Below are 26,297 nucleotides of genomic sequence, written 5' to 3' on the forward strand. Positions count from 1 at the left end.
GAATAAAAATGTTCATTCTGCTCATTGTAGTTCTGTTATTCAGTCTGACGAAGGACGATTGCTATCCTTTCATCTCATAAGTAAAGCGGTGCAGCTGACGGGGAAGGTGTTGTAGGAACAGCTGTTCATAACACAATTCAGAGTCTGTGTGTTTTCAGATGCTACCATCACTTGTGCTGTTAGAGTTTGGTTTTGATTATTAGAAATGAGGATGGTTTCAGGAAGTCACAACTCACACTAAAATGTATCCAACTGGAAAGCAGGGAATGCAGAATACTTCCCATTAGACTGTATTGATGCAGTCTATTTACTGTATCTATACATATTTTTGACTTCCTTGTGTCAGCCATATTCTAGTGCTTAGAAACATACAACATATTAATAAGTTTAGCAGGTTTACGATGCACAACCTATAATACTAATATTAACACTACTGTGTTAAAGCCAAACGAAAAGTTTGAAACTGCAGACCTGAGTCTCTGATGTAGACGAACTTAACATTTTATGTCTGTCCAACAATTAGCGGTGTAATTTGAGGTGCAATGATAATTACAGTGTCACAGACCTTCAAGCATGGCTATAGATTTTTTTTTTTTGTTATGCTGAAGGAAAGTTATTATATAAAGTGGTATTACTTGTTTGATGACAAGCAATTATCAGGATTTTTATCAAACCCATAATCCATTAAAACATGACAAACTGAATGATTAAATTGGTGGATATGTAGGTGGGTGAGTCAGTCTCTTTGCCAGTTAAATCACTCTTTTAAAAGCATTAACTGTCATGGAAACACTGGACACATCTCAATTTGTATTCCAGCTTATTTTAAATGTTAATGGCATACCCAGAGTTTTTCTTGTTTTTTTTCTTTTTTAATACGTTATCAAACTTGAGTCTGGACTGGCCTTCATGTGGCCTCCGCTGAAGAACACGAGCTGTTTAAATTGTATAGCTGATAAAAGAAGCTTGATTTTGTAAAGTGAATAATTTCGAAGATGCTTCACAGACCTTGGAGAAAGGTTAGCTAGGCCATTAAGGGAGTTAGGACGAAACAAAAGTTTTCATAACATCTTATTGTCAGCATAGGGTGGTATTGAACAGTGCTGGTCAACAGTTGTAAAAGAAATAGGGAATCAAAGAACAGTTAGACTGAGGGAAGCAAGTCATTCAGCAAACACTGTGGTTTCTTTGCGTTTCTGTGTGTTTGAGTATTGGTAGGAGTTAATAAACTGACAGTCTTGGCAGTTCAGCTCCTGTACTTTACATGTAATCTCTCAGTAATCTGACTGCAGTTCCACAACAGAGAGAAGAAAGGAAAGATAAAAACCTCTCCAGAAACCAATGAAATACCCAGCATCAGCCATACAGCATCAGCATAAGCTGGAGCAAGTCGGCAGGGTGTGTGTGTGTGTGTGTGTGTGTGTGTGTGTGTGTGTGTGTGTGTGTGTGTGTGTGTGTGTGTGTGTGTGCGCGCGTGAGAAAGACAGATACTTGGATCTGCCACCAAAGCACATTCCTCCAGACGCGTGGCCAGGCCATCGCTTCCCTGACTACCAGCTGTTGATAGAGAGAGCTATCCAACACACACTCTCACACACTTCCTGATAAGATGCAGCGAGATGCATGCAAACACACAGGCACACACTTTTTTTTTACTGCTCAGATTGTGGCTTTCTGTCTTTTAAGCAGCCCAGTGAACACGAATAGGAATGTGCACACACACACACACACACACACACACAGTCACGCTCAGTAACACACATTCGCATTCGTAACACACACTCGCTCTTTCGCTCCACTGCCGGCTGGCATGGGACCAAGTCCTGCATAATGGCTCTGCCAAGACAGATATGTTCACCAGTTAACTGGCTGCTGCCATCACCAGCCGCCTCCATCAGCCACACACACACACAAACGGACACACACACACGCACAAAGAGAGGTGGGGATTGCCTCTACTGCAGCTTACTATTGTGCAAAAATGCAGTATTAAACTAAACTTGCCAACGTAACTATATAACTTGTTAAACTATATCATTACCCTGTCACCCTTGTCAAAAAAAAGAAAAAGCATAACCCACAATACAGATATTTTCCCTCTGCAATAACCTGAGTTTCCTTTCAGATATTGGACTTTATGATCCAGATGAGCTCTCCAATAGATCCGTCTATCCATTTCCTACCACTATTCTCAGTCACACGGTCAGTAGTCTAAACTTCTACCTAAGCCAATCAAGAAATATAGTCTCTCCAGCATGTCCTGGGTGTTCTCCAGGTTGGAAATGGCAGAGAAATCTTACCTAGAAGGTAGACATGAGGAATTCTAGTCTGATGCCCATACCACCCCAACCTCACTCTACTCCAAGCCTGAGTGATCCTAGGACAGTCAGCAGCAACATGCCCCTAGTAGGTCTCCCAAGGCAAATCAAACCCAGGTGAGAAGCCAGACTTAAGCGTGATTCAAGAGATGCCTGCGGGATGGGCTCCTCAGTAAGTGCTTGGTGACTGGGCGTTTAACCTAGCCGTGAGGAGGTACTTGGGAATGCTTATTCGTGGGCTCCCACAGATGATGCCAGAGGTGTTTTGTAAGGTTGCCAATCAAGGGTGGAGACCTTAGTGGTCCCAGTCTAATATAACTCACTCTAAAGACACAAGCTCACAATCGGATAGAATCAAATGATTTTGCTTTTCGTGACAGCTTTGGGAGATAGTGTGTTCTTCTTCTGCAAGCATGAAGACCATTTTATTGGTGTAGACAGGGTTACAATACAGCTTGTTTTTGGATGATTGGCCATATTCCTGATGATGTTGAAGAATATTAATTAATACATTTAATTAATTTGAATTAAGTAACAAAACAAACATCACAAAGTGCTACTCAACAAAATACCAGAGCATTAAAAAAAAAGAGTGAACCAAACACACGAATAAAAATATGTTTTTAGTTCCTGAAAAAGAGTCTGCAGATCTCAAGCTCAGAGGGAGAGAGCTCCAGAGTCTGGTGGCCATTCTGGCAAAAAGCTGTCTCCTTTAGTTTTCAAGTACACCCTGATCACATGACCTCAGGGACCCGCTGGGGACATATGGATATAAATGTTCAGTGATGTAAGCTGCTGCTGCTCCATGAAGAGCTCTGAAAGTCAAAACCAGAATCTTAAAATGACATATGTTGGAAAAGGAAGAATACCTGATAATAATTCTTGCCAGAAGTCCTCCTACTTACTTCTTGTTGGTTTTAACCTGTAACGTGATCTTTGTCTAATTTTAACAAGCACAGTTTCCAAAGCTTACATGAACCTTTAGTGATCCCTGTGTTATTTTTGAAACTGTCGCAGGGGTAATTATAGAAGCACGCGATCTTTGACAGTCTGATATTTTTGAAGACTTGTTGCAGTTTCAGCTTTGTTTTTTAATACTATGGGGCTTAAGTGGGGTTTAAACATCTCAGATTTGTCCCAGATATACTAGGAGCAGAAAGAAATATCTGCAGCTATTTCTGGTTTTCTGCATTTACCATAAAGCTCTTTTTATTAACTGCACTCAAATAAGAACTCTGTGCAGTCTTGAACTTTGAGACCTAAGTGAAAAGGACAAGTTTACAGTTACAGTTATCAAGTTGAGTTATCCTGGTCCCAGACAGTGTAATGCTGACACCTCTGATGACAATTCAACAGCATCCTGATACAATCATAAACTGTCTGCAAGTTGTTGCACAGGTCATGTCGATATTCTGCCCAGCAGACGTTTTAGAAGTCAGGAGGTCAGGGTGGAACTGCCTGCATGCTACATCAACATCCCTTTCATGCCCTGAAATCAAACCCGTTAAATGAGGTCAGCCGCTGGGTCACTTTTACGTTTACTGCATCGCACTTGTCCAGCCAGAGAGACCCTCAGATTTTCTCAGACTCCTTCTGAATGTGAATGCGATATTGTCGATTTTCTCTGGGGTCACGGATCAGGAGGCATCAGCTCTGTGCTCCCCTGCCACAGAGATGGGCAGGTTACTGATGGTCGCGTGGCGTTTGGCGTGTCTTGACGGACACAGTGTGTGATTTGCAGCGACAAGCGGAACAAATGTCGGTAATGAGGTCACCTTGGCCGCCAGATCTGTGTCCGACTTTCAAACCTGATCCCTCCCTCTGTCTAACACACACACACACACACACACACACACACACACACACACAAACCACTTCAGAAAAATCACAAGGTATACAGAGCCATATGAATGAAAATGAGATGCTTGGGATGCAGAAACAGGATGACTGACAGTTAAACTGATGCTTACCTGTGTTTGTAGAGATTTTTTTATTTATTCCAGTAAATACAAGCAATATTTTTTTAAATGCAGCTGTTAAACATGAAAGGTTTGGCAATAAATGCTTTAAACGGCATAAATAATATGAAAATTGAAATAAGTATTAATGTTAACAACATTTAAGTACAAACTCAACTTTACTTTTATTTATTTTTGTAACTTTGGTTCATCGTTTTTAGAAACAGAACACTTTGCAGGGCTGTGGCTGAGGTCTGGGAATATAATCAAATCAGTGAAATAAAAAAGGCCCCATAGGTCATGAAAAATGAGCAATTTAGACTTTCAGACAACTTGTTGTTTACAGTCTTACACAATTTGCCCAAGCCGCTGTGTGATCAGACAGGAAAAGAATCCAGCACTACATACTGTATCAGTCTGAGCACTTTATATGTCAGATCTCTACATCTCTACATTTAAAAATAGGATCCGTGGTGCGTTTCTTCTGTTCACATCAATATGTTTTTGTGCGTGCAAATCTGTGTGAAGGTTCTTTACTGCTCGACGGTGTTTCTGCTCGTCTTTTAGACTGTACACCAGTATGCGTCCGTGTTCAAAGCCTTTATGTGCGTGTGTATCTGTGTGCATTTTTGTTTCTTTATGGCTTTGACACGCTAGTATGTGTGTGAGTGCGTGTAAGACAAAGCAGATCTCGTGCACACAGCTCAGTGTCAGATCACATAAGAGGACTTGCTTGCCGAAGGGCAGATTGAAACCAGAAGCTACTCGGGAATCAAACAGTAGCTGAAAAAGCAGCAGAGGGCAGACACAGTCTGGGATAATTTCTTCCAACACATTCACACAAAACCTCTGCAAGTGATGTGATTTAGACGGTACCGAATGTCACGTTGAAATCAAGGTACACATTCTTGAGCTGTCCTGACTTCTGAGAATCTGTAGGATAATTATTCCTCAGTTTATCCAAACTTCATGTACGTGCATGTCAGTTATGATAAAAGACTAAAAAGTTTATATATTTAAGAACAAATCTTGGCATCTTCAAAACAAGGTGGAATTTATGGATTTCTAATCATTTGAGCACTCAAAGCACTTTCTATTACAAGTCTCATTTACTTAGGAGTCGGGGATCAATCAACTGATCTTGCGGTTGGTGGATGACCCGCTCTGCCATCTGAGTCCCCACAAATCTCCCCCAGATATTTGGAGAAAATGTCTCACCCCTATCATGATTATACTGGAAATTAGAAAGATGCCGTAGTGATTGTGTTTTGGCTGGCTCACCCACTTGACTTCTCTCAGGCTTGAGGCAAAATGTAATCTGAAAAAATGTCAGTCACATTTCAAAAGGTCAAATCTCAGGTATTAACAAAGTTAGACAAGTTTATTTGAAAGGAAGGCTTGTGTGTGCACTGTTGACTTACTATACTTACATGTATAGAAGTATAGACGTGTATAGAATAAGTGTATAAACAGATCGATAGAGAGAAATAATGCAGACTTTCAAAGTAAACTGAGCCCCGTTTGCTTTAAATACATCAGTATACTGCAAACAGCTTCCACCTGTATATCTGTTTTTCTTCCAAATAGAAAAGGCATTAATGATAGTGAACTCTTTCATCCTGTTGTTGACACTCAGCACATTAGAAATTGCTTGGCCCTGCAGGTAAAAGGCAGGCCTTGATACACTGGAGGCCCCAGGGAGGAGCGATATCTCCTTCTTATCCTCTGAATCTGTCCCACATATGTAGCTTCTGAGTGGGCGCTAGCAGCCTAATGCCAGTTTACCCACAGGTCACATCTCCGTTTTTTTGTTTTAAAGTCTGCTAGTGTGGCAAAAAGCCCAGGCTTTTTTGTTTTTATTGTGTGTGTGTGTGTGTTTTGCTTGCTGTTTTGTTTCTTTTGTTATGTATGCCGGAGGCCGCCCTTTATTTACAATCTAAACCCTCCCGCTCAGGTTCCTGACTGGTACTGCCAGCATTCTGTCTCCTTTCCCAACACCTCCCTCCCACCTTTGCTTGTTTCTGCTCAAAGTCATCTGGTCCTTTTCCAAATGAGCTATCCTCTCTCAACAAGTGTAAAAAGTGATAATACTAACATCCTTAATAATTAAGATAATATTTGTAATATTTCTATTATTAAAGTACAGGAAAGCAGAAATAGTGTGACAGCAGACAACAGCAAACATTTAACCCTTGGAGGGTCCTTAAAAAGACATCCGCCTTTATGCCTAAGGGCAATAAATGTCCTTATGACCCTCCAAGGGTTAATCTCCATCAGATATCCTGATGTTGCAAGTATCAGTGTTTGCTGTCATTTCTGCAAATTTTATCACTTCACCCTATTTTCGTCCCACCTGGATTGTAATTAGGAGCCACAGGACAAGATGGCTTGTTGGCCAAGGATAACGTCTTGACATAGCAGCCTGTCTTATCGTACAGTTACCCGTCAGGCCGCTGTGCCCCGAGGCTAACTCGATACTGGAATGTGCCTTTCTTCTCTGTGGCTTGTCTGATGTGGACGTTTCAGTGCAGGCTGCTACCTGTAGATATGTTTGTAGAAGTGAAGTCACTCCTTTTTGTTGCCCAGTTTTTGTAAATGTCCTTTGATGTATTTGCTCATAAGGTCAAAAGAATATGTGAGGAATTTGTTGTTAGGCTGATGTGACTATTATGGTTGATAGAAAAGAGGATTTTGGTCATTAAATCCTTGTACGTAGTGAAAATGCCTGCTACCGTGCATTATCATTTTCCTCTCTGCTGTGTTACAGCTGCCTCACTCCGGCTGAAGAACTATGTTAAGCAAATTGAAGTGAGTGGCAATATATCGTGCAGTGGTAATAGATTGTGGGTCTAGATCTCTGCAGTCTGTGAGGTCAAGCTGTTCTCTGAGCTTCAGCTGTACTAAAGACCCCCACACACTAAAACAGGCATGTGTCACTTTAGGTGAAAGTACCTTCCAGCTGATTCATTCAGTCACATGTTTTTGGTTGAAAAGTCCGTCCTTCCATCCGTCCATCTGTCCGTGAACTTACTGCACAAGCTCTGTGATGGACTTGTGTTTTTTTTCTTGCAAAGACAGCTGGCTTAAGTTTTTATTTTATTGTTTTACACAAATGCCATTATAACCAACTTTTGAATGTGTTGCACACTGTACCTCATTTCTTAAAACATGTTTGAATGCTAACTCCTGAAAAAAAAAACCTGAAAGGGCTTAAAGTCATGTGTTTAGTCAGTTGTAGTGTTTGGTTAGCATTGTTGTCTCTCATTATGCAAAGTTTGATGTAGATGTAGATCCATGTTTTGAAATAAAACGTGAACTTTAAAAGCTTTTATTTTACACAGCTTTGTCATTTATGTCTGAATAAATGTATTTTGTAGAGCAGCTAGTGCATGTTGAAAACTGTAAAATAAGAAACATATTTCCAAAGAAGCGAACGCATCAATATCCCCTGATGTGATTGAATACTTGGTTTGGTTCTTTGCTTTAACAGTTGTGGTTTCAGGGGTTTCAGTTACTTCAGAAATGTTAAATTCAGTGCCTTGTCCCTTTCAATAACTTTGATAGATAAACAGCGATTGCTCCCTCGTTCAGTCGTTTCAGCTGTCTGCACCAGGGTCACTTTTGCTCAATACTTTCTACACAAAAGCAACAGTTTTGTACTCTCTGTCATGGCTTCCAGTCAACACACATCCAGCCAGAACAGCCACAGCATGAATAAGATGAGCAACCTCGAGCATTTGCGGTCCCTTGAATACATTGTTGTACAGGCGAAGTGAGGAGGCGGGAAAAGCTCAAGGTTTTCTCCTTTAGTATTTGGACTGCTTGTCCTCCCTCCAGTGATAATGGAGGATATTCCCTCTAAGTTGAGTTTCAGGACAAGAGAAGACCGTGCGACTCCCCTGCGAGAGCCCCCGCCGCCTGACTGCCCAGCAGACTGGCCTTGGCTCCGTCACAGTGCCAGCAGGCTACTTGGGGAACACACACAAGCCCGATCACTATATGCATACTGTATATATGTGGGCACTTACAATGCCACACTAAGAGATCAGTATAAGAAAGAGAAAAAGAAGAAAAAGCCTTTTAGACATCACCTGTTATCTTAAAATGTTATTGGGAAATTCGAAATCTATTTTTTGTTTATCATGGTTGTAAAAACTACATTTATTCCACTTAGTGTTTAAACTCTAAATCATGTTCTGAGTGGCTATTTGTCTTTCCAAACAAGCCTAACTGATGTACATACACGTGTTTACAAACCAAACAAGAGAGAGAGAAAAACAGATCTCACAACCAAGTGAAATGCTGATTTGGAGCACATATGCAATTGTTTGATTTCACTGCAGTGACTGAAAGCTTTGCTACAAGATGCTTCACATTGAATGTATGCATGAGAAGCAAAGACAGTGCACAGCAAAGAAAGGTGAAGAGAAGACGGGTAGCCTTAACAGTGAGACATACAACAGAATTACTGCAAGAACCCTGAAAGAGAAGATGCCAGGAACTGTGTCTTGGCTCAGTTTTTAAGGTTTGCAAGGTGGCCTGTGTGCCAGTTGTCACTCCAGATTTGATGGTCACATGAAGGCCTCTACTCTTGGCGCTGACATGCTCTGAGGTTGATGTGCATGCAGCCCAGCAGATCAGATTTTTTGCATATCCCAAGTGTGAACGAAGTGAAGATCAGACCATCCAATTCAGAAGAGATGAGGGATTCTGGCGGAAGTCAACAGTCTTTGTGTTACAGCTGAAGAAAGCTGAAATAAAGTTGAAATTTTGGACTAATGAGGTCTTATGCTGAAATTTTATCATCAGACATTGTGGGTGAATAACAGGAAAAGTTTGCCTTTATTCAATTCAGGAAAACAAATATCAATCCGAGGTTCAGAAAAGTATACAGTCACAGTTTGTATGCTTTCCCATGTCAACCTCTTCCTTTCCCACTTCGTCATATGCCATTGCACCGTCTGAGGCAGCCCGTGCTACAGCACCTGGTGATCAGACGGCAAGTGGTTTGCTTGCCAGCACCACCACCGTCTGCTCTCTCCCTCTCAATCTCTAACGTGCTCTCTCACCCAGTCTGCCCAGAAGATGACTCATATGTACTGTAAAGGTCATCCATCAGAGTGATGGAGGAGGGAGGCGTTAAGTGTTGGCTTTCCATGTCAATTTTTTTGTCAGTAAACCATTTGTCCATTTGTCAGTAAGTGGAGCCTCTCTCCCTCCTCTTCTCCTTATTTGCTCTTACCTGGTAATATCGTTTTTGCAAGAACGATGGCCACTAAGTTGACAACGCATTATAATTTTTCTCGAAAGTATTAATGTTTAAGTTTTACGTCGCATTTTTATGTAGTGCAGTAATAAAACTTCGAGCAGGCGGCAATGTAATTACTGTGAATGAAACAGTGATGCAAAGCATTGCTGGGAAAAATAACACGATTACAGTCATTTCATTGTTTGGCTTTGGTAAACAACATAAGTGAAATGTAATTATTTATTGAAATTCTTTTTAAAAAAGTTTGTGTTTGATACAAAAATGAACAAAAATCTCCTTTTTATAAATGTGTTCTACTTTTTATTTAAACTAACAGTGGTTGTGGTTGAACCAATAACTCATTTGTTTTTCAGAGCTTCACACCAACTTTTGCAGGTTGTCCTAATAAAACCCAACAACAACAGTTTTGTGAAGCTATGCTTATTTACTCTACGTTCTTTCTAAGAGCTGTTTGAAAAGATTGTTATTGGTCTTTTTATGAGTAGTATGAGCTGAAGTCAGAATCAGCCCACCAAAGACGTTTTCCTGTAATTTTACATAGAAGTCAGTTTCATGTAAAAACTGACTCCTTCGTTCTCAGCTGCAGCTGCATAATGATTGGAACTAGTATTATTTATTAACAACGATTCACAAGCTCAGTTTTATTATCATAAATTTGCAAACTGCCTTCACCATTAGTCAGAGGTGAAAAAGGGTGTGGCAGGAATGAGCCACCCTCGGCAGTGTGAGCTGTTGTGCTTTCGCGAGCAGCTTTTCGGCTTCTCGTTGCTTGACTGCTCCTTCCTCTTGCTACTCCTGCTAGCGCTTCTCCTCCTCCCTGCTACTAAAACAGGGAAGGTATGATTATTGATGTTTACCAGCTGTGATGTCTCACCCCCCCCGACACTACACCCTAAACCCGCTGCTCCACCCCTCCCCTGCAGCCGAGCCACTAACCACACCCTTCCACAATCTGCTGAAAGATGTACTCTTAGGCCCTTTTCTCAATTTAACAATGGTTGTTCTTTTTTCACATAAATGCCCTCCTGGACTCCCTCTCACATGAGGATGTGCACATCCTCATCACTGAAACAGTGGCCACTAGCCCGTAGGTGTAGATAGACGACAGACTCATTGCCCAGTGAGGTGGGTCTTCTGTGTTGTGCCATCCCCTCAGCCAGAGGATGTTTGCCGATGTATAATTCACAGCAGTCCTCATGATGCTTAACTATGCAGAACTAAACGTCACTTGGGTGAGTGATGGAAGTTTCCTCCTGTGGCCAGATGAACAGATTTAACTTTCCAGGGTTTCCTTACCTGGATTATTGAGCATGTATTAAGACATCTAAAGCAAACAATAAGCATTATTTACTGCCACTAGCCAGCGCATGTTGGGCGGTCTGTCCTCCTGTTTCTGAAGATCGAGAGCTCTTACCTTTCATGACCACCCTCCCTCCCTGCACAGCTGGGTAAAGCCTGGCACTCTGTGGGAGGTTTGATAGATGGCAGCCAAGGTACTGGCAGCCCTATCTCTGGCCTTGCCAAGCGATTGTCATCTGCCACTTATCAGCCCTATAAACACCCCCCAGAAAGCACTTTGCTTCAGAGGGGGGAGGGTAGGGAGAAGATAACAGGGGTGGCAGGAAGACAGAAGTGAGCACTGAGGACAGAGGGAGGAAAGTGAGAGATTGAAGGAGGAAGAAGAATGCTAAAAGAGCAGAGAGGAGGAAGCACCACATTCTCACTAGCTATTTGTTTTATGCTAGTGTTTGTTCTAATGGTTTGACTCTTCCTGGTCACATGTAAATACTATTGCTGTTACATTAAGGAATAGATCATGGTTTGGGTTAAAGGATAGCATTTCATAATATTAAACATATGTTACATATGAAAGCTGCTCATCCTTTTTCCTCTAACGTCTAAGTCTTAAAACAGTCACAACACGATTACAGTAGACTTACATTAATTCCGATGGTCTTTTTAAACACGATGCATTTCAATTTGTCTACTCGACTACCCCACATTTTGAGAAATGATGCTGTTGTGATGTCTTCTGGATTAAAATGTGATGGCTTTAAGTCATGCCCAGGCATCATCAGCGTGATCGCCCTTCAGGAATTATGAAGAAAGAGTCAGGGGAAGAGTAGGAGAATGAGAAGAATTTAGAGGTACAAACTAAGTCTTCACACTAAATTACAGCAAAAACTTGCCAAATTTGAAAACAACCCATGAGAGCTTTGACTGATCTGGCATCCCTGTCTTCAGGATGACTTATCTGATCAGGGTTGGCACAAAAACTACCCAAGCTAGAATAATGACATCATGCCAACCATGATGAAAATCAAAAGCCTCTCCATTAAAGACAAAACTAAAAATGAAAGTGTAAAAGAGAGAAAATTTGGGAATAACGGTTAACTTTTTCACATGGCCTAATTTGTAATATTGCTGTTGTTTTTACCAAGTATATTTGTCTTATTTCTAGTCAGAATTATCTCATTACACTTAAAATAAGACACAATCAGCTTCAGGGCAACATTTCAGTAAGCTAAAGGAACTTGTTTCAAGACAGTGAATCTTGAAACCAGAGGAAAAAAAATGAGATTTTTCACTTGTTCCACTGGCAGATTTTTTACTTAAAACAAGATATTTTAGCTTGAAATGAAACAATGAAACAAGTGAAAATTCTCTAGTTTTTCTCTAGTTTCAAGAGTCACTGTCTTGAAACAAGTTCCTTTAGCTCACTGAAATGTTGCCGTGTAGCTGATTGTCTTATTTTAAGTTTAATGAGATAATTCCGACTAGAAATAAGACAAATAAACTTGTTAAGATTTTGAGTTTGTGCAGTGAAATTGTGTGAATAGTGCCGGTTCACAAAAAGCTCTTTGACCGTCTCACAAACAGTTCTGATGCATACAAGCTGGCAACATAAGGAGCATGGGAAAATTAAAAAAACTAAACTAAAAAACTGGGATTAGAATTTGAACAAAAGTTTGAATCATGGCTCCGATGGAGTAGAGCGAAAATAGTGGTTTCAGAATAAGCAGAGAACGGTGGCACAAATTTGCACAAATTCAGTTTGTCGTCACAATTTTGAAGCCCGAACAGAGTTTTATTTCATTTTTTTCTCCCACATACTGGAGGTCAGTTCCATTTGTGCAGAATTGGGTTTTATGACTCAAGACTCAATTTCTCAAAGGTCACCTCCACTTTGGGAATATTAGTTTTTATGACAGTTCCCTCTCAGAAAGAAAAGCTCTTTTACACACTTCCCAGCTGCTCTAGTGGAAGGTGGACGTACGCTGTATGAATACCAAACAGTAACATGACAAAAAAGAATAGCCGGTTCATGTGGGTTTATGTTTCATAGTATGAGAATGGTGATCCACTAATGAGCTCTTGTTATTGGAATACGGCTTCCTGCCTCATTGCAGTCAGGCGTCGGCTGATGTGAGGTCATTAATTGTTGTGGGCGGTTGGGATATGTTTTCCTGCCGGGGTCCCCGGTGTCATATCGGCTTAATGAATTGTTTATGTAAAGTAACAGAGGTGTTTAATACCTGCCTTTTAAAATGTGAATGAATCAAACGGAGCAGAAGCGAGGAGCTAAATGTCATCAATTAAAGCAGAGAACGGCGTTCACAGCAACGAGCGAGACAAACACATTATGGTTAATATACTGTGTGTGTGCATCTATAATCCTGGAGTTCAATCAGATATCAGCAACATTGGAGACTGGACTCATGATGTTAAGTTTATATCATGGAAAACAAAAAACAGATCCGTAGCATAATGTTCAAAACAAACAAACAAAAATAATCCCAATTTTAATCACTGAACTCAAACTTTGCTGCTTTGTGGAGAGATCTTAGCCTATTATTAGTCATTGCTTTGATTTTGTGGCACATTGGCTTTATGGTTCAGTTAAGCCACTTTCCTATTTTCCTTACCAAAAGGAATTTGATTTAACAGAGGAAAAAGAAAAAGTATAACAGCAGCTGAAGTGATTAACATACACAGGCCACTTTATTATGTATACCTAGGGCTTCCTTAAGTCTCTGGGTCTTAGATTTAATAGGTGCTGGAAAGATTATAAGAGATTTTCGTCTACATCGCAAACAGTTGCTGCAGATTTGTCGATTGCACATCCATGATGGGAATCTGGCATTTGAGTTCAGTGAATTCATTGTCATGTTTAAAAACCCAGTTTGAGATGATTTGAGCTTCATGACACGGTTTGCTGAAGGGAGTCATCAGACGATGGGTACACTGTGGCCATAAAGGGATTGCTATGGTCACTAATAATACTCAAATATACTACGGGGTTTAATTGTGTCTTTCTGACCCCACCATCCAAAAGTCATGTGAGAAATTAAATCATCAATTTCTGAAATACTCAGCTCAAACCATCGGACACAAACAACCATGCCACATTCAAAAATCACCTTCTTTCTCCACTTGGATGCTCAATTTGAACTTCAGTAGGTTCACCTTTATTGTGACTAGATGACTTTATTTATATGACTTCATTTATTGGCATGATTCCTGCTTTCTTCTTTCTTAGTTTCTGTCTTTATTCGCCCCGTCCTTCAGAGCCTTCTTCAGTAAGCTCTTATTTCTTCTCGGCCTTCCCCTCCCTCACCCGCTCTCTATCTCTCTCTTTTTTCTGTCTGTCACATTTCTCTCAGTCTACACATCGTTCTTTCTATCCTCCCTCGATGGTCTCTCATCCCCCAGGTGGCCCGAGATGCCATTTCGGCCCCCTGCTTTTGAATTTAATTACAAATGACATTGTTTTCACGCAGCCTTCCTCCTCATCTGACACTCACGTTCCCACAAACACACATTCACACAGCACACCGGTCCATGCTGCATCCCAGATTACTGCAGGCAATAACACCAAGAATTAGGGGAGTTGGGGGTGGTGATCAACAAGGAACAGATTGAAGGCTGAAAAGTTGATATCAGAAATCAAATTAATGCAAGTGAGAGGGAAACAATATCTAATTAAGATGCTTTTGAAAAAACGACAGGCAAATCTGTTTTGACACAATTACTGGTGACTTGTAGGGTCGATTATGAGATGAAGCGTTCAGATCCAAAATATTTGAATTGCTCTGCGTTTATCGCGTAATAAATGAAATTAGATTCTGAAGGGAGACAGGAAACAGTAACCATTTCATAACTGAAGAAATTTGCTTTAAAACACTAAACTGCAAGAAAAAAAATATACACAGTGGGTCAAGTTATTTGTTGGACGAACAGGTTGTGCATGAAATTATGTATTAATAATTTGTTGCTTTTATTATGAAATTGTTTTAATTTCAATTAAATTTTATTTATACAGCGCCAAATCACAACAATAGTCGAGCTTTATATTGTAAGGTAGACTCTACTACAATAATACATACAGAGAAAAACCCAACAATCATCAATTTATTACATTTGACAAAGACATGCCAAATATGGTCTGGTAACAAAAACCTGAACCCTTGACCCTCCCCAGGATGAGAGGCTGTCTGATGCTGTGGAAGGGATTTTGCTGTGCAGTCAGCCTTCCTTCGTTTTAGAAGGAAATCATTTCAAAGATCTTATGGGCAATCACCTTTATCATCCTGTGATGAAGAATTTCTATCTTTATAAGAGTGGTCTCTTCTGAGATGACAGCACCCCGATTCATGTGCCACAAGAGTGGCTCTTAATAGTTTGACAAGTAGCCTCTAAAAATGCTGCAGCCCTCACAATTGCCAGATCTCAAACCCAGGGGATAATAGCTAAAATCTTATGTTCTCTTAAAAGATCTTATTCTGTTTTGTGCTCTTAGAAAGTCTTTCTTTCTTTTATACTTGAAGAATCCCCATCTCGTGAAAATTACTTTCCCATAAACCAAATTTGACATTTTTGATCAAAACATTTTTTTGACAAACTTTTCATTATTGTAAGTTAGAAGTTAAAATGCAGTTTAAAATAGAGAAACATTATAAGGAAGAACTCCAAGGAGTTTACACATGCAAAATAAACAATTTGTTACAGTAAAATATCTATCTGTCTGCGCTGTGTATGTCCTGTCCTATCCTCATTAACCACAGCATTCTTAATCCCGGCTGGCTTTTTTATTACCTGCACAACATTAATTGATGGTTGTGCTCCTTGGACCAGATCTTGTAGGGACACAGGGAAAAAAAGCAAACAGCCTGCAATATATTTTAATTTGCTCAGGGATTGTTGCTCTCGTGATGAACTAATGTGATTACACCCCTGTAGTGTGTCACTGCAGTGATGGCGTTTCACTGGTTTCTGTGCCTTTGAAGGATGGCTGTTGTTTTCTTCTCATTATACAGCTTCTGAAATGTACCCAGGAGGGTGAGTGAGAGGTATAGAGGTTTGCTTCTTTGGGGTGGTGGTTAGTGGTTGGAATAAGGAACCCTCAGTGCTGCAAAAGCATCTATTCTGTTGGTCCAGGACTTGTGGAGCCAGCCTGGGCCTTTCTCTTTTGTCAACAGTGAAAAATGAAGCATTTCTGAATCCCCAGCACTCGCTGTGTTTCCCTTTAGGCGCCTCAGATACATTGAGTTAACATAAAGCAAAATTCAGGACGGGGGTGGCACCGGTGACAAATGAAGCGCCTCTGTGTGTTTTGGAGGGAAAATAAAGGGGCCTCAGTTGTAGAAATGAGATTTGGTCCATGTTACTTCCTTCAGGCCCAATTTTTCCCTGCAGTCCAAATGTATCTGAGAGGTACAATGGAAGATGGAATATTCTCGAAATGGAAAAAAGTGAATAATTTGAGTATAGATCATTTCCCTTCAGCTTGCTCTCAGTCTGCAGTCCATCGCTGCTTCAGTCCCATTTTGTCGCATTACATCTTATTTTCACACTGTGCTGCCTGTCTGGCTGAAAGAAAAGTTGCCAGTCGCTCTGATCACGACACCTTGCCCATTGCAGCTTCTTAAAAATGGATCCAATTTGGGTTTTGGAGAGAACGCTCGCTGGGGTACAAATGAGGCACCTCAGGTCGCTTGTTCACGAGCAGTGCTCTCATTCGACTTGGAGTCATTTGTAGTCTGCAGGAGAGAAGAGGAGTGGATGGTCCGGATAGCTGTTGGCTACATTTCCAAGAGGCCGCGGTGCCGCGGTGTTGGGAGGTCCAAAGACTTGTCGACTAATTAGAAGAAGCTCGCCGCCTGTGATGTTGTCACGCTTGCTGGCTGCAAGGCAAGTCACTCTAGGGAACCAGACGGGTGGCCATGTTGGTGCAGAGATTTCTGATTCTGTCCCAACAAAATCACATTGGGTGCTTTCATGTTTGTTTGTGTATATCAGGCCTTTTACTCTGATTCTGTATGAGGAATTAAATATGAGTGTTTGTGTGTGTGTGTCTTAGATGTGTCTGCCTTTGTGTGTGTGTGTGTGTGTGTGTGTGAGAGAACCCATCACCGACGCTTTCCTGCAGATGCAACTCAAATAGGTTGTGCCTCACCAATTACCAAAGGCACTTTAGACAACAACATCTTTAGTTATTTCACTGAGTCTGGTCCCAAAGTTGCCTGCTGTTTACCGTCTCTGCTTGTGTTTCATTTGAACTTAATTAATCCTTTAAAAGATTTTGTTCAAATCAGTGCATTGGCAGCACTACAACTTGCGTTCATAGAAAGTAGCAGCAGCCTCAGAAAGAAATGAAATCAACAGAACGATTGAAGGCATTTAATGGAATCAAATAAAACTGATTTTATCTGTGAAATGTAGTGAATAATGCATTTTTTTTACATGTTTTCCCTCCTGTTCCATGCAAAGTAACACAAATAGACATTTACTTTTCTCTGAAAATCATTTGCACAAGCAACACCAATGCCAAACTGTTTTACGGTGGTACTTTCTGCAGCAATGAGAAATACACTTTCTTTCTCAGTAAACATGCAAACAGTCCTTTTAAAGTATTTTAGACAGTTCAAGAGGTTCACTTAAAATTCAGCCTTGGAAAAGTACCATGTGGCTACAGCTTTAAAGACTGAAAAGTCATGTTTCCTGCGAGGGGAAGATCAATAATTCATGCGATTCATGTGGCTTCCAAGAGCAAACTAACAGATTATCTCGTGCAACTGCTACACTGCCCTCTGAAGACTGAGCCATTCAAGAATTCTGCCCGTTGTGGGATGTCACAACAGGCGTCTTACCTTTTTGACAAGTGATGGAAAACACCTGAGTTGGTGTTGATGAGTTTGAAGAATCCTAACAAGTTGCAACCGACGTCTGATGGAGACATCGGTTTTTAACGCTGAACTAGAAGTCTTTTCAGATGCTCCTCAGTGAGCATAAGAGCAGGTGCCACTGACAAACCAATTCAGCCACTTCAGCTTCTATTTCTCTCCGCTGCTGCTGCTCCCTGCTGACAGCACTATTAAGACATGTCGGCCCACTTGGCTATCGCAGACAAGGTGTTCATATGTCTTTGTCTGGGGCCTGGACAAGTACCAGTCAGCCACAACATTAACCCTTCAGCGTCTTTTTATTACAGCGTGACAGAGCTAAACGAGTCCCCTCCATATACCACATGGAAACCAAGGCATTCACATTAAACAGAAGGAAGTGTCCACCTGTGATTGATTTTGGCTTTATACATTCAAAAGAGCTGCTCGTTTGGACTGTGGTGTTTAAGGTCAGCATCTTTGGTTGCATAACATCTGGCATAAATTGACCAGTGAATGACGAATTGAAAGACTAATTATTAAAGCCACTGGTGAATTTGGACTGTGGCAGAGCTGGGCCTCTATTTGCATATCCTTCATCTGCCTGGTGTGTCGACAAAGAAGACTCGCTTTCTTTCACCTCACCGGTGTATTCAGATGCAAAGCGAAGTGAATGTAATTACGTATCCTTTCTTTTTTTTCATATCGTTTCTGTTCTGGCTTTAATATGTGCTCTGCTGAATTTTAATTGTAGCCCTCCATTTGTTTCCCTTTAAGCTCATGAAAAAAGAGAGCTGTGCGCAGGGTTTAATTCTATTTGTGTGGAAATTTGTTTTAATATTTGCCTGGCGGCAGGTCAGGTTAAAAATTCATATTTCATAAAGTGAAGATATGCTACAGTAATAGCTCATTTGGACCTGCAATGGTAGAATTTATTCTTGAGCCCTGTGGAAGGTTTTCTATTTTTTTTATTTTTTTTATTTTTTTTTGGGGGGGGGGGTTAATTTGGTAAATGAATGTGTCTGCGAAGAGCCTGCACGATAACCTCAGTGACATCACCACCAACGCCATGACGACCTGTCTGGTAAAATTCACATTTCGTTGTAGACCATGCTCTTGCTTTAATTTATGGGATAGTTGCAATAAAGTAAATTCAGAAATATTGCATTGAGAAGAAACTGCAGAAAATTACCGTTACAGGCGAATGTGAGCGATACAATCTTCCTATTGGACTTTAACCAAATCTTTATAATAGGATATATTCCACTAAACAGCCACGACCACTCGCCAAGTGCGCGTTGTAATTTACAACACCTATGGTGGCTGCTTGCTACTGCACAAGCTTGTTATATATGAGAATGTGAATGATGACATGGATTGTTTTTGTGATCTCATAAGAGGCCCTTCTTACACCAGTCCTGTTGTCAGATTTCATGGTGTGCAATCAGTGAACCTTAAAGAGCAGTCATGGGTATGGCTGAATAAATATTCCCTTTTTGTGTCTGATAATTAAAACACTTAAAAGACTGAAGAGGCAGCGCTTGACGACATCAATCTGAATACAAAAAACACTGGAGAACAGTTCCAGCTGTTCAGCTAGCCGTGTTTCACTGGTATGCATATAGCTCTTTTTTACTTATATTTGGCATCACAAGCCACAACCACCCACTGATACATAACTTTACTCTATGCCTACTTTATTCTATTCTTTTTAAATGCTTTTTACTTGGCAAACATTAGGGGGTCAGTAGGGGTTTCAGTGTCTCCACCAAGGACCCTTTGTTGTTACTGGACATAAAATCCAATTGAACCTTTTTGGCATATTGCAGTTCAAGTGGTCTGAGTGGGCACTAGACTCCCGTGCCTCCTCTGGCCTCTCTTTTTAGACTTTAGAAAATGTAGCTCGTGACAGTAGCATTAAGCCAATTACAGGCCTTGTCAGACTAGATCAGGTAAAGTAGTGTAGGTATTATATGAAGTCCAAAAGTCCAAAAAAGACTTGGTTTTGAAGAGGATAGAGCTAGTAAAGTTTCAGAGAGGGGGAGTGTGGTAGATGGAGGGCTACCTGACTTTTGTTCTTCTCTACACCAGAAGGATTGTTTGCGAACGCTGTTCTTACAAACTCTCTATATCTCTCTGATGTCTTTGTGCTTCATAATGCAACTATGCTTCCATAGTTTCTACAAAGGATCTTTATCAATCATGTGTAAATTCACTAAGCTGCATTTTCAAGGCATTTCTATAAATCATGTTCTGGTTTTGCTTATACGTCATGTGTTAAGGAGGAGGAAGGAGGAAGCATTGATTTTTTGTGAGCCAGTTGAGCACAGAGTTTAATAGCTTGTTTGGCAGAATTTGTAGCATTGATTAATAGTCATGACTGTACACACATGGGTGCCTATTATGCATTATTGTGGACACTGAGGATTAATCACATGTTAAAGTTAATCTACACTACCTGTTTGGAGGAACAATATGCAATAGACATTGTTGTTACGTTTGAAAGTTATTGCAGTTTTGTTCCGTTGCCATTGTCACAAAAATGTTTAAAAAATGAACATTGCTTTGCTGATTTAGCATTATAAACTTTTTCATATACGATGTTTTTGCCGGGGGCTAGAAAAGTATTCATTATTATTTTCTGTAAAAACATACTGTTGGACATTTTTCAGTTCATTAATCATTGTGGGGTTTTTCTCTCTGTTCTTTCCTTACCATAGTCCAGAAGAAGGTGTCTTTAGAGAAGGAAGCCAAGGTCAGCATCCTGGAGGCTGGGATTGCCGATGTGAGTACACACTTTACTTTTCGTTTTTGATTTGAGCCTAATCAAACCTCTACATGATTAGTGAAGCAAAATGTGACAGGAGTGTCAAACCCAAATGAAATGTATGAAGGTGCACTCATTACCTACTGCTGCTAAGTTTGAACTTCAAATTTCTAAAAATGTCTTTCCAGGCTGTAGCATGCAAACACTTTTCACCACAAAACCTTGTGCATTAGTGCAAAAAAATGCATAAAATGTATGAAAATGTGAAACTCATTTATTCTAATTGGTAACTCACATTCCTCATATTTGTGTTTGATAGTAACTGTAGACACTTCTCAGAGCAGCTGAGTCATCGCAGAAACGACTTCATGAAAAACAGAATTTCATTAATCTTCCTTTACTTTCCATCTCTTTCCTCACTGACTGTCACTAATGATGCACTGCATTCTTTATAACTCCACTTGAGTAAATCAATTAAAAACAACCCACACAAACAAACAAACAAAAAAGCTATGCAGCACCAACAGTAAGGTCTAAGAGGGGTCTTGGCGCGTGATGGCTGCTTCATCTCTTCCACCTGTCTCCATCTCTCGCCTACATGGCTTTCATCTCCTAGCATTGCTATTCTCCACCATCTCTGTAGTAAATAGACTGCTGAGCATCTGCACTCCCCTATTGATTCAAGGCTTAGGCTGTACCGATGATGGCGCGCCATTCACCATGCTTATCAAAGTGGCAGGTCTGAGGGAGAAATGGTTGGAAAAGGGGGCATAGTAAGTGACTGAGGGAGAGAAAGACAGAAAGAGTTGGGAGGTTGGAAGAAGGGAGGGATGGCATGGAGAGTCTTTCGAGGTGATCGATACCTAGCTGCAAACAGCAGCCAATTATGGCCAATCGAACCTCAGTTGTAAGAGAAAGAGAGGGAGAGAAGCAAAGAAAACCCCTTCAGCTCAGCCTGCCACACAGAGGCAAAGCAAAAACTGGCGAGTCGCAACCTGCAACACAGCATCCATCATCACCCCATATAGTGTTTATTATAGTTTTATCATACTCTGTAAAATAAGAATATTAGCATACTACATCACAGATGACAGGTTAAAAATAAAAAATAGAAAAGTTAGTCTCTCAACAGTGCAGAGGAGATTATTTGTTTTCTCACAGACATGAAAACTTGACTTGAACAGGCCTGCAGGTTTGAGAGATGAATTCTCATTTTCACATTGATGCCTGTGTATATTTGGAATGGAGATAACATGAAAATTTATTGTTGCAGCAGAAGAGGTAATGGGAGAAATTGCATGCAATAAAACCAATAAAGACAAAACAGTCCAGCATTAAAATAGATCATAAATTATTGTGGGGTTGTATAACTTTACGCACCTGAATTTCTAGCGTATTAAGGTGGCAAATGAGTGAGAACTACACGGGAACGGTATGTCAACTTTAATGGAAATATAAGGATTTTAAAATGCTCTCATTAAGTTACAAGATAAAAAAAAGTGTATTTTAGGCTGTGCCTGGATTTAGAAGATGGAAGATGTTGGAAGGACATCCCATAACTGGAAGAAAACTGAGTATACAACTGGTATTTGAATGAATCAGCTCCACAATATCTAAAATCCAAACTTCTGTTGTTACACACAAAAAATCCCTTTACTTTGAGATTTTCTTGGACACCTTGTTTAATCCAACTTAAACACGGTTGTGCTTGAGCTAAAACAGTGCTCCAAATATCTGTGCTTTAAAATCATCACATTGCTGTTCTGCAGCATTTATATCTAGTTCAACTGTCTCACAGTGAATCAGCACATCTCCTGCTGTTCGTTGTGGCTCGTTCATGATTTGCGACTACTCTGAGCTACTACGTTTCAGAGGAACTGCAACAGTAGTTCTGAAATGTGTTGTCTTTCTAATTCATGACACCATTGAAGCTTCAGTAAGCGTCTTATGTATTTGTTTGACATATCCCCGAATGAAAGCTGTTATTATGCGCTGTAGTTACCATTTAAAACTACTAGTGGCTGTGGGGACAAGTACATAAAAAATGCATTGGTATCCTTTAGATGATGTGGAAGACAGCACATTGATAACCAAGAAAACCGACTTGCAAGCTTGAAATTTTAACCCATAGGAAACAGTTTTGAACAGCAAGTAAAAACACAGCAAAAAGTATACTCGAGTAAATAGAAAAAAAAAAAGCCCTAAACGAGACTCCAATTAATTGAATGCCATGTGTGCCTGTCTCATCTGTCTTTTAAAGTGGACAGAGTCCTACAGCTCATTTTGGGATTGCTTAAACAGAGGAATTAAAAGCCCATATGAGATTCTAATTGAGGACTTCTTGAAACATCTGCTTTAGTACAATTTAGAAAGAAAACATCATAGAAAACAAAAAATATCCTGTGAGCTCAATGTGTTCTGATTTTTAGCAACTTATTTGACCCTTACTCGAGGGCACAATCTCTTGCATTTTTTTTAACAGTAAAAAATGCAGGAGATTGTCTTCATCTCTGTTTGACCTTCGTCCATCTCGCCGTTTGCTCACTTAAATTACAAATCATTCCATCAAAGCACTAATTTGCAAGCTCAATACCTTTGATTTGTGGACTGTGACCTAAGTCCTGCTCTTTCTTTGTCCGCATCATTGTGGCGAGCAGCTTTATGTTTGCCATTAAGAGCTTTAAAGCCTTGAAGCTGTTTGGATGAACTGAACGACATCTGAAGCGTCATAAAATTCTCATTTAAAACTTATCCTGCGAAACACTGTTGGAGGAATGTGAGTAAGTTCTTGAAAGTAAAAAGAAAACATTTTGAGGATTTTTAAAAATCTGTCACTCTTCTGTATTCAAGGTCCGGATAAACTTTGGTATCTGTTTGTTCGGATTGCAGAAATCTTGTGGCAATGGTATTCGGAGATGCATAAATGTCTTATTTGTGGATGTCCTGTTTTAAAGTTGGACATTTTACACCTGCTTTGAACCCTGACTTGCTCTTTCAGACTTTTTGTAGTGGTGTTAAGAAAATACATGACTGCTGTGTATAAAGGTGAGATAACGCTCACGACTGCAAATGGTGGATTCTTGTCAGGAGACATAACATAAGTCATCTTAATGGTTGTAGTCCCGAGTAATGCTCAACCTAAATCAGAAGGGACGAGGGTGTTGGGGCTACAAGGACGCTTTTAATTTTGAGAGATTCATTAAATAACCGCCGTGTTCTCATCCCAGGGAGTCAAATACTGCCGTTCTCTCATAGACGCTGGCGGCTCCGGAATACGCACAAGTGCCCCTTGGCATTGTTGCTGTGATTCACTGGCCACAGCAACGTTGAGCCTCGAGACATAATGGTCTTCTTTTGAAGAGCAGTGAAGATCGGAGGGATAATGTTGGAGTTTGTGAGCTAGGCCGTGGTTTGCGTCCTGTTTGAGAGCTTTGTCTTTTGCTTTGTTTTCATTCGCTAATCTGTTACCCTTTTATTTGCAGCTCGGTTTAATTTAGGCACAAAAAATGCCCACAATGCAAACCCTGCAGGTTATAATATGACACTGGGCCAGTGTGGTTTCTTAAAGTGCCCCCTTTGGCCATTTCAGAATTTAATCTTGTCCCACACTATAAATGAATGGCATTAAAATTATTTTATATTATCCGTGTGTAAATCTTAGAGGTTCTCAGCTTTAACAAAATCTCAGGTTTTGTTATTTTTGGCACTGTCAGAAAGGCGATAATTCTTCTTTATGCTGATTATTGTCGCTGGAGTGGTAGGTGTGCACGCATGAGGAAGCAAAATAATAGACTCTAACCTAATAGAGAGTGCATCTTCCAATGACATTAAATTATACTTTGCCCCTGCAGTACCCTTCATTATCTCTCACTCTGACTGCCGTTAATTTACGTAGCTTCAGGATTGGAAATCATTCAATCACCAAGGCCACGGAGAACATGGCACAGATTTCTCCACACTGAGACTTGTGTCCAATTAAGTGAATGCATGTTTGTTGGGAGGGAAGAAGGTGGAAGATAAGGTTGCTGCGGCAGCAACCATTGTCCTGTAGTGGCAATATTCGCACACTACCCCATCCAGCTCACTTTTTCACTGCAAATAAAGGCACTTCCAATCTGTTTGAAAGAGCTTTTTCACAAATAGAGGAGGGAAATCTAATGACACAAAAAAAATTAAAAAATAAGAAACAATGGGAGTGGATGGCTTTTTCCATCACAATTCAATGTAATTGCTATTTAAAATACAGGGCGGGAGCAAACACTCCCTTTTACCAGAATGCCAAAATGCCATTTGCCACAAAACGGCTGAAGTAATACAACTTTGAGGAATGAGATCTTTTGCAGTTTTTAGTTGTTTTTTTGCAAGAATCAGGCATTTTATGATCCCAGTATTTAAATTTTGAGCTGCATTGATGATTAAAAGTGAAAACATGTTAGCTCATTTCTGTTTTCCCTTCCACAGTGATACATAAACTTAAACACTTGCGGTTAACACGACATATAATTGTCACATTGCATTATGTTTCTGGAAACCCTGTCTGGATCCTTATTAAGGAATGTAATCATTACCTAAGTCAGAGTTTTTGAACAGCATTGCTCTGGGAGACTCTTGAGTGAGCACTTGAATGTGCAAGACAAGGGTCATGTGACAGACACTGGTTGCCAAGGTAGCGCCAGCGCTTCTGAGCTTCTGCGGTATGGCTAATTGCTTTTTTAAAAATAGCATACTTAGCGATGCTAGAAAGAAGCAGTCTGTGGATTTCTCTCTTTGTCACTTGACCCCTACACACCCTTTAACAGCCTCACGAAAGTAGTTGTTTAGTTGACTGAGCTTAATCAAATTTCAACAATAGAGGTGACAGACTGGGAACAAATGCTTATTCCAGCTGTTTTTCGAAAACACATAACGACTTTTTGTCAACTGAACTGCCTATTTGATAACCTCACATGAAGTGTACTAGTATGAGGCAGGAAAGAGTTAGATAAAAATTAATTGCCTAATAGTGTTGAATGGATGCCACCTTCCTTTTTACAGACATTTGTGTATTACCTTTATTTAAACAAGGCAAGCAAAGAAGAGCAAGCTCTCGTTTTCACATATATATCAGTTCGACAAATCAGGTTTGAAATATTTTATTACAGTGGCAGAATAAAACAAAATTTGACATCTAGGCTCAAAGCTCTTCATTAAATACAAGTGTTAGTCAACCTTTTGATGTAACATTTGTAAAAAGGCTTAGTCCAGTTTGCACTATACATTATTATAATTACATAGAGGTGGAATGTAATTTCCTTATAATCCACGTTCACAACAGAATATCTGGATTTTGGGATTCGTTCTCATCCCTGAGATGGTGATGAAAAGAATTTCTGATCCTGAAGTGTTGTTTGTTGTCTTGCTCTATACCAGTGAGTCACAACAAGCAGCTTTCATAATGATTTCACTGAGAATACATTCCTGTCTGCGGTCTCGGTGAGCAGAGTGATAGCATCACTCGTAATGACACAGTATTGTTGTCTGCAGCCTGCCCAGGTGCCTGAATAGAGAGCTGGATTTGAATGAGAATATTCATGAAGCAAAGAGACTCACATATTGGATCAAGGTTGTCTGTTGGCCGATGCATCCCATTGCACCTGCAATTTTTATCACAAGGTAGAAAATAAATGATTAAAAATCAAACCACTGCCATGCATGTGAGCTGTGTACATATATGCACCCAGGATGGACCTGCATGTGTATGAAAATACACCTGAGTTCTTATATTTCTATCTGTGTGTGTGTGTGTGTGTGTGTGTGTGTGTGTGTGTGTGTGTGTGTGTGTGT

The 26,297-nt window shown here is 40.3% G+C and overlaps 1 protein-coding gene across 1 annotated transcript in view; it reads left to right on the plus strand.

The window, feature by feature from the left end:
• LOC102303500 (receptor-type tyrosine-protein phosphatase N2) overlaps positions 1-26,297 on the plus strand; it is a 212,658-nt gene that overhangs the window by 92,070 nt on the left and 94,291 nt on the right. The window contains exon 12 of the mRNA XM_005917990.3: positions 20,428-20,492. Within this exon, the coding sequence (XP_005918052.1) occupies positions 20,428-20,492 (65 nt within the window). The remainder of the gene's footprint in view (positions 1-20,427; positions 20,493-26,297) is intronic.

Source organism: Haplochromis burtoni, unplaced genomic scaffold (genome assembly GCF_018398535.1).
Source record: "Haplochromis burtoni strain Fernald_Lab_line unplaced genomic scaffold, NCSU_Asbu1 Contig_27, whole genome shotgun sequence".
Lineage (NCBI taxonomy): Eukaryota > Metazoa > Chordata > Actinopteri > Cichliformes > Cichlidae > Haplochromis > Haplochromis burtoni.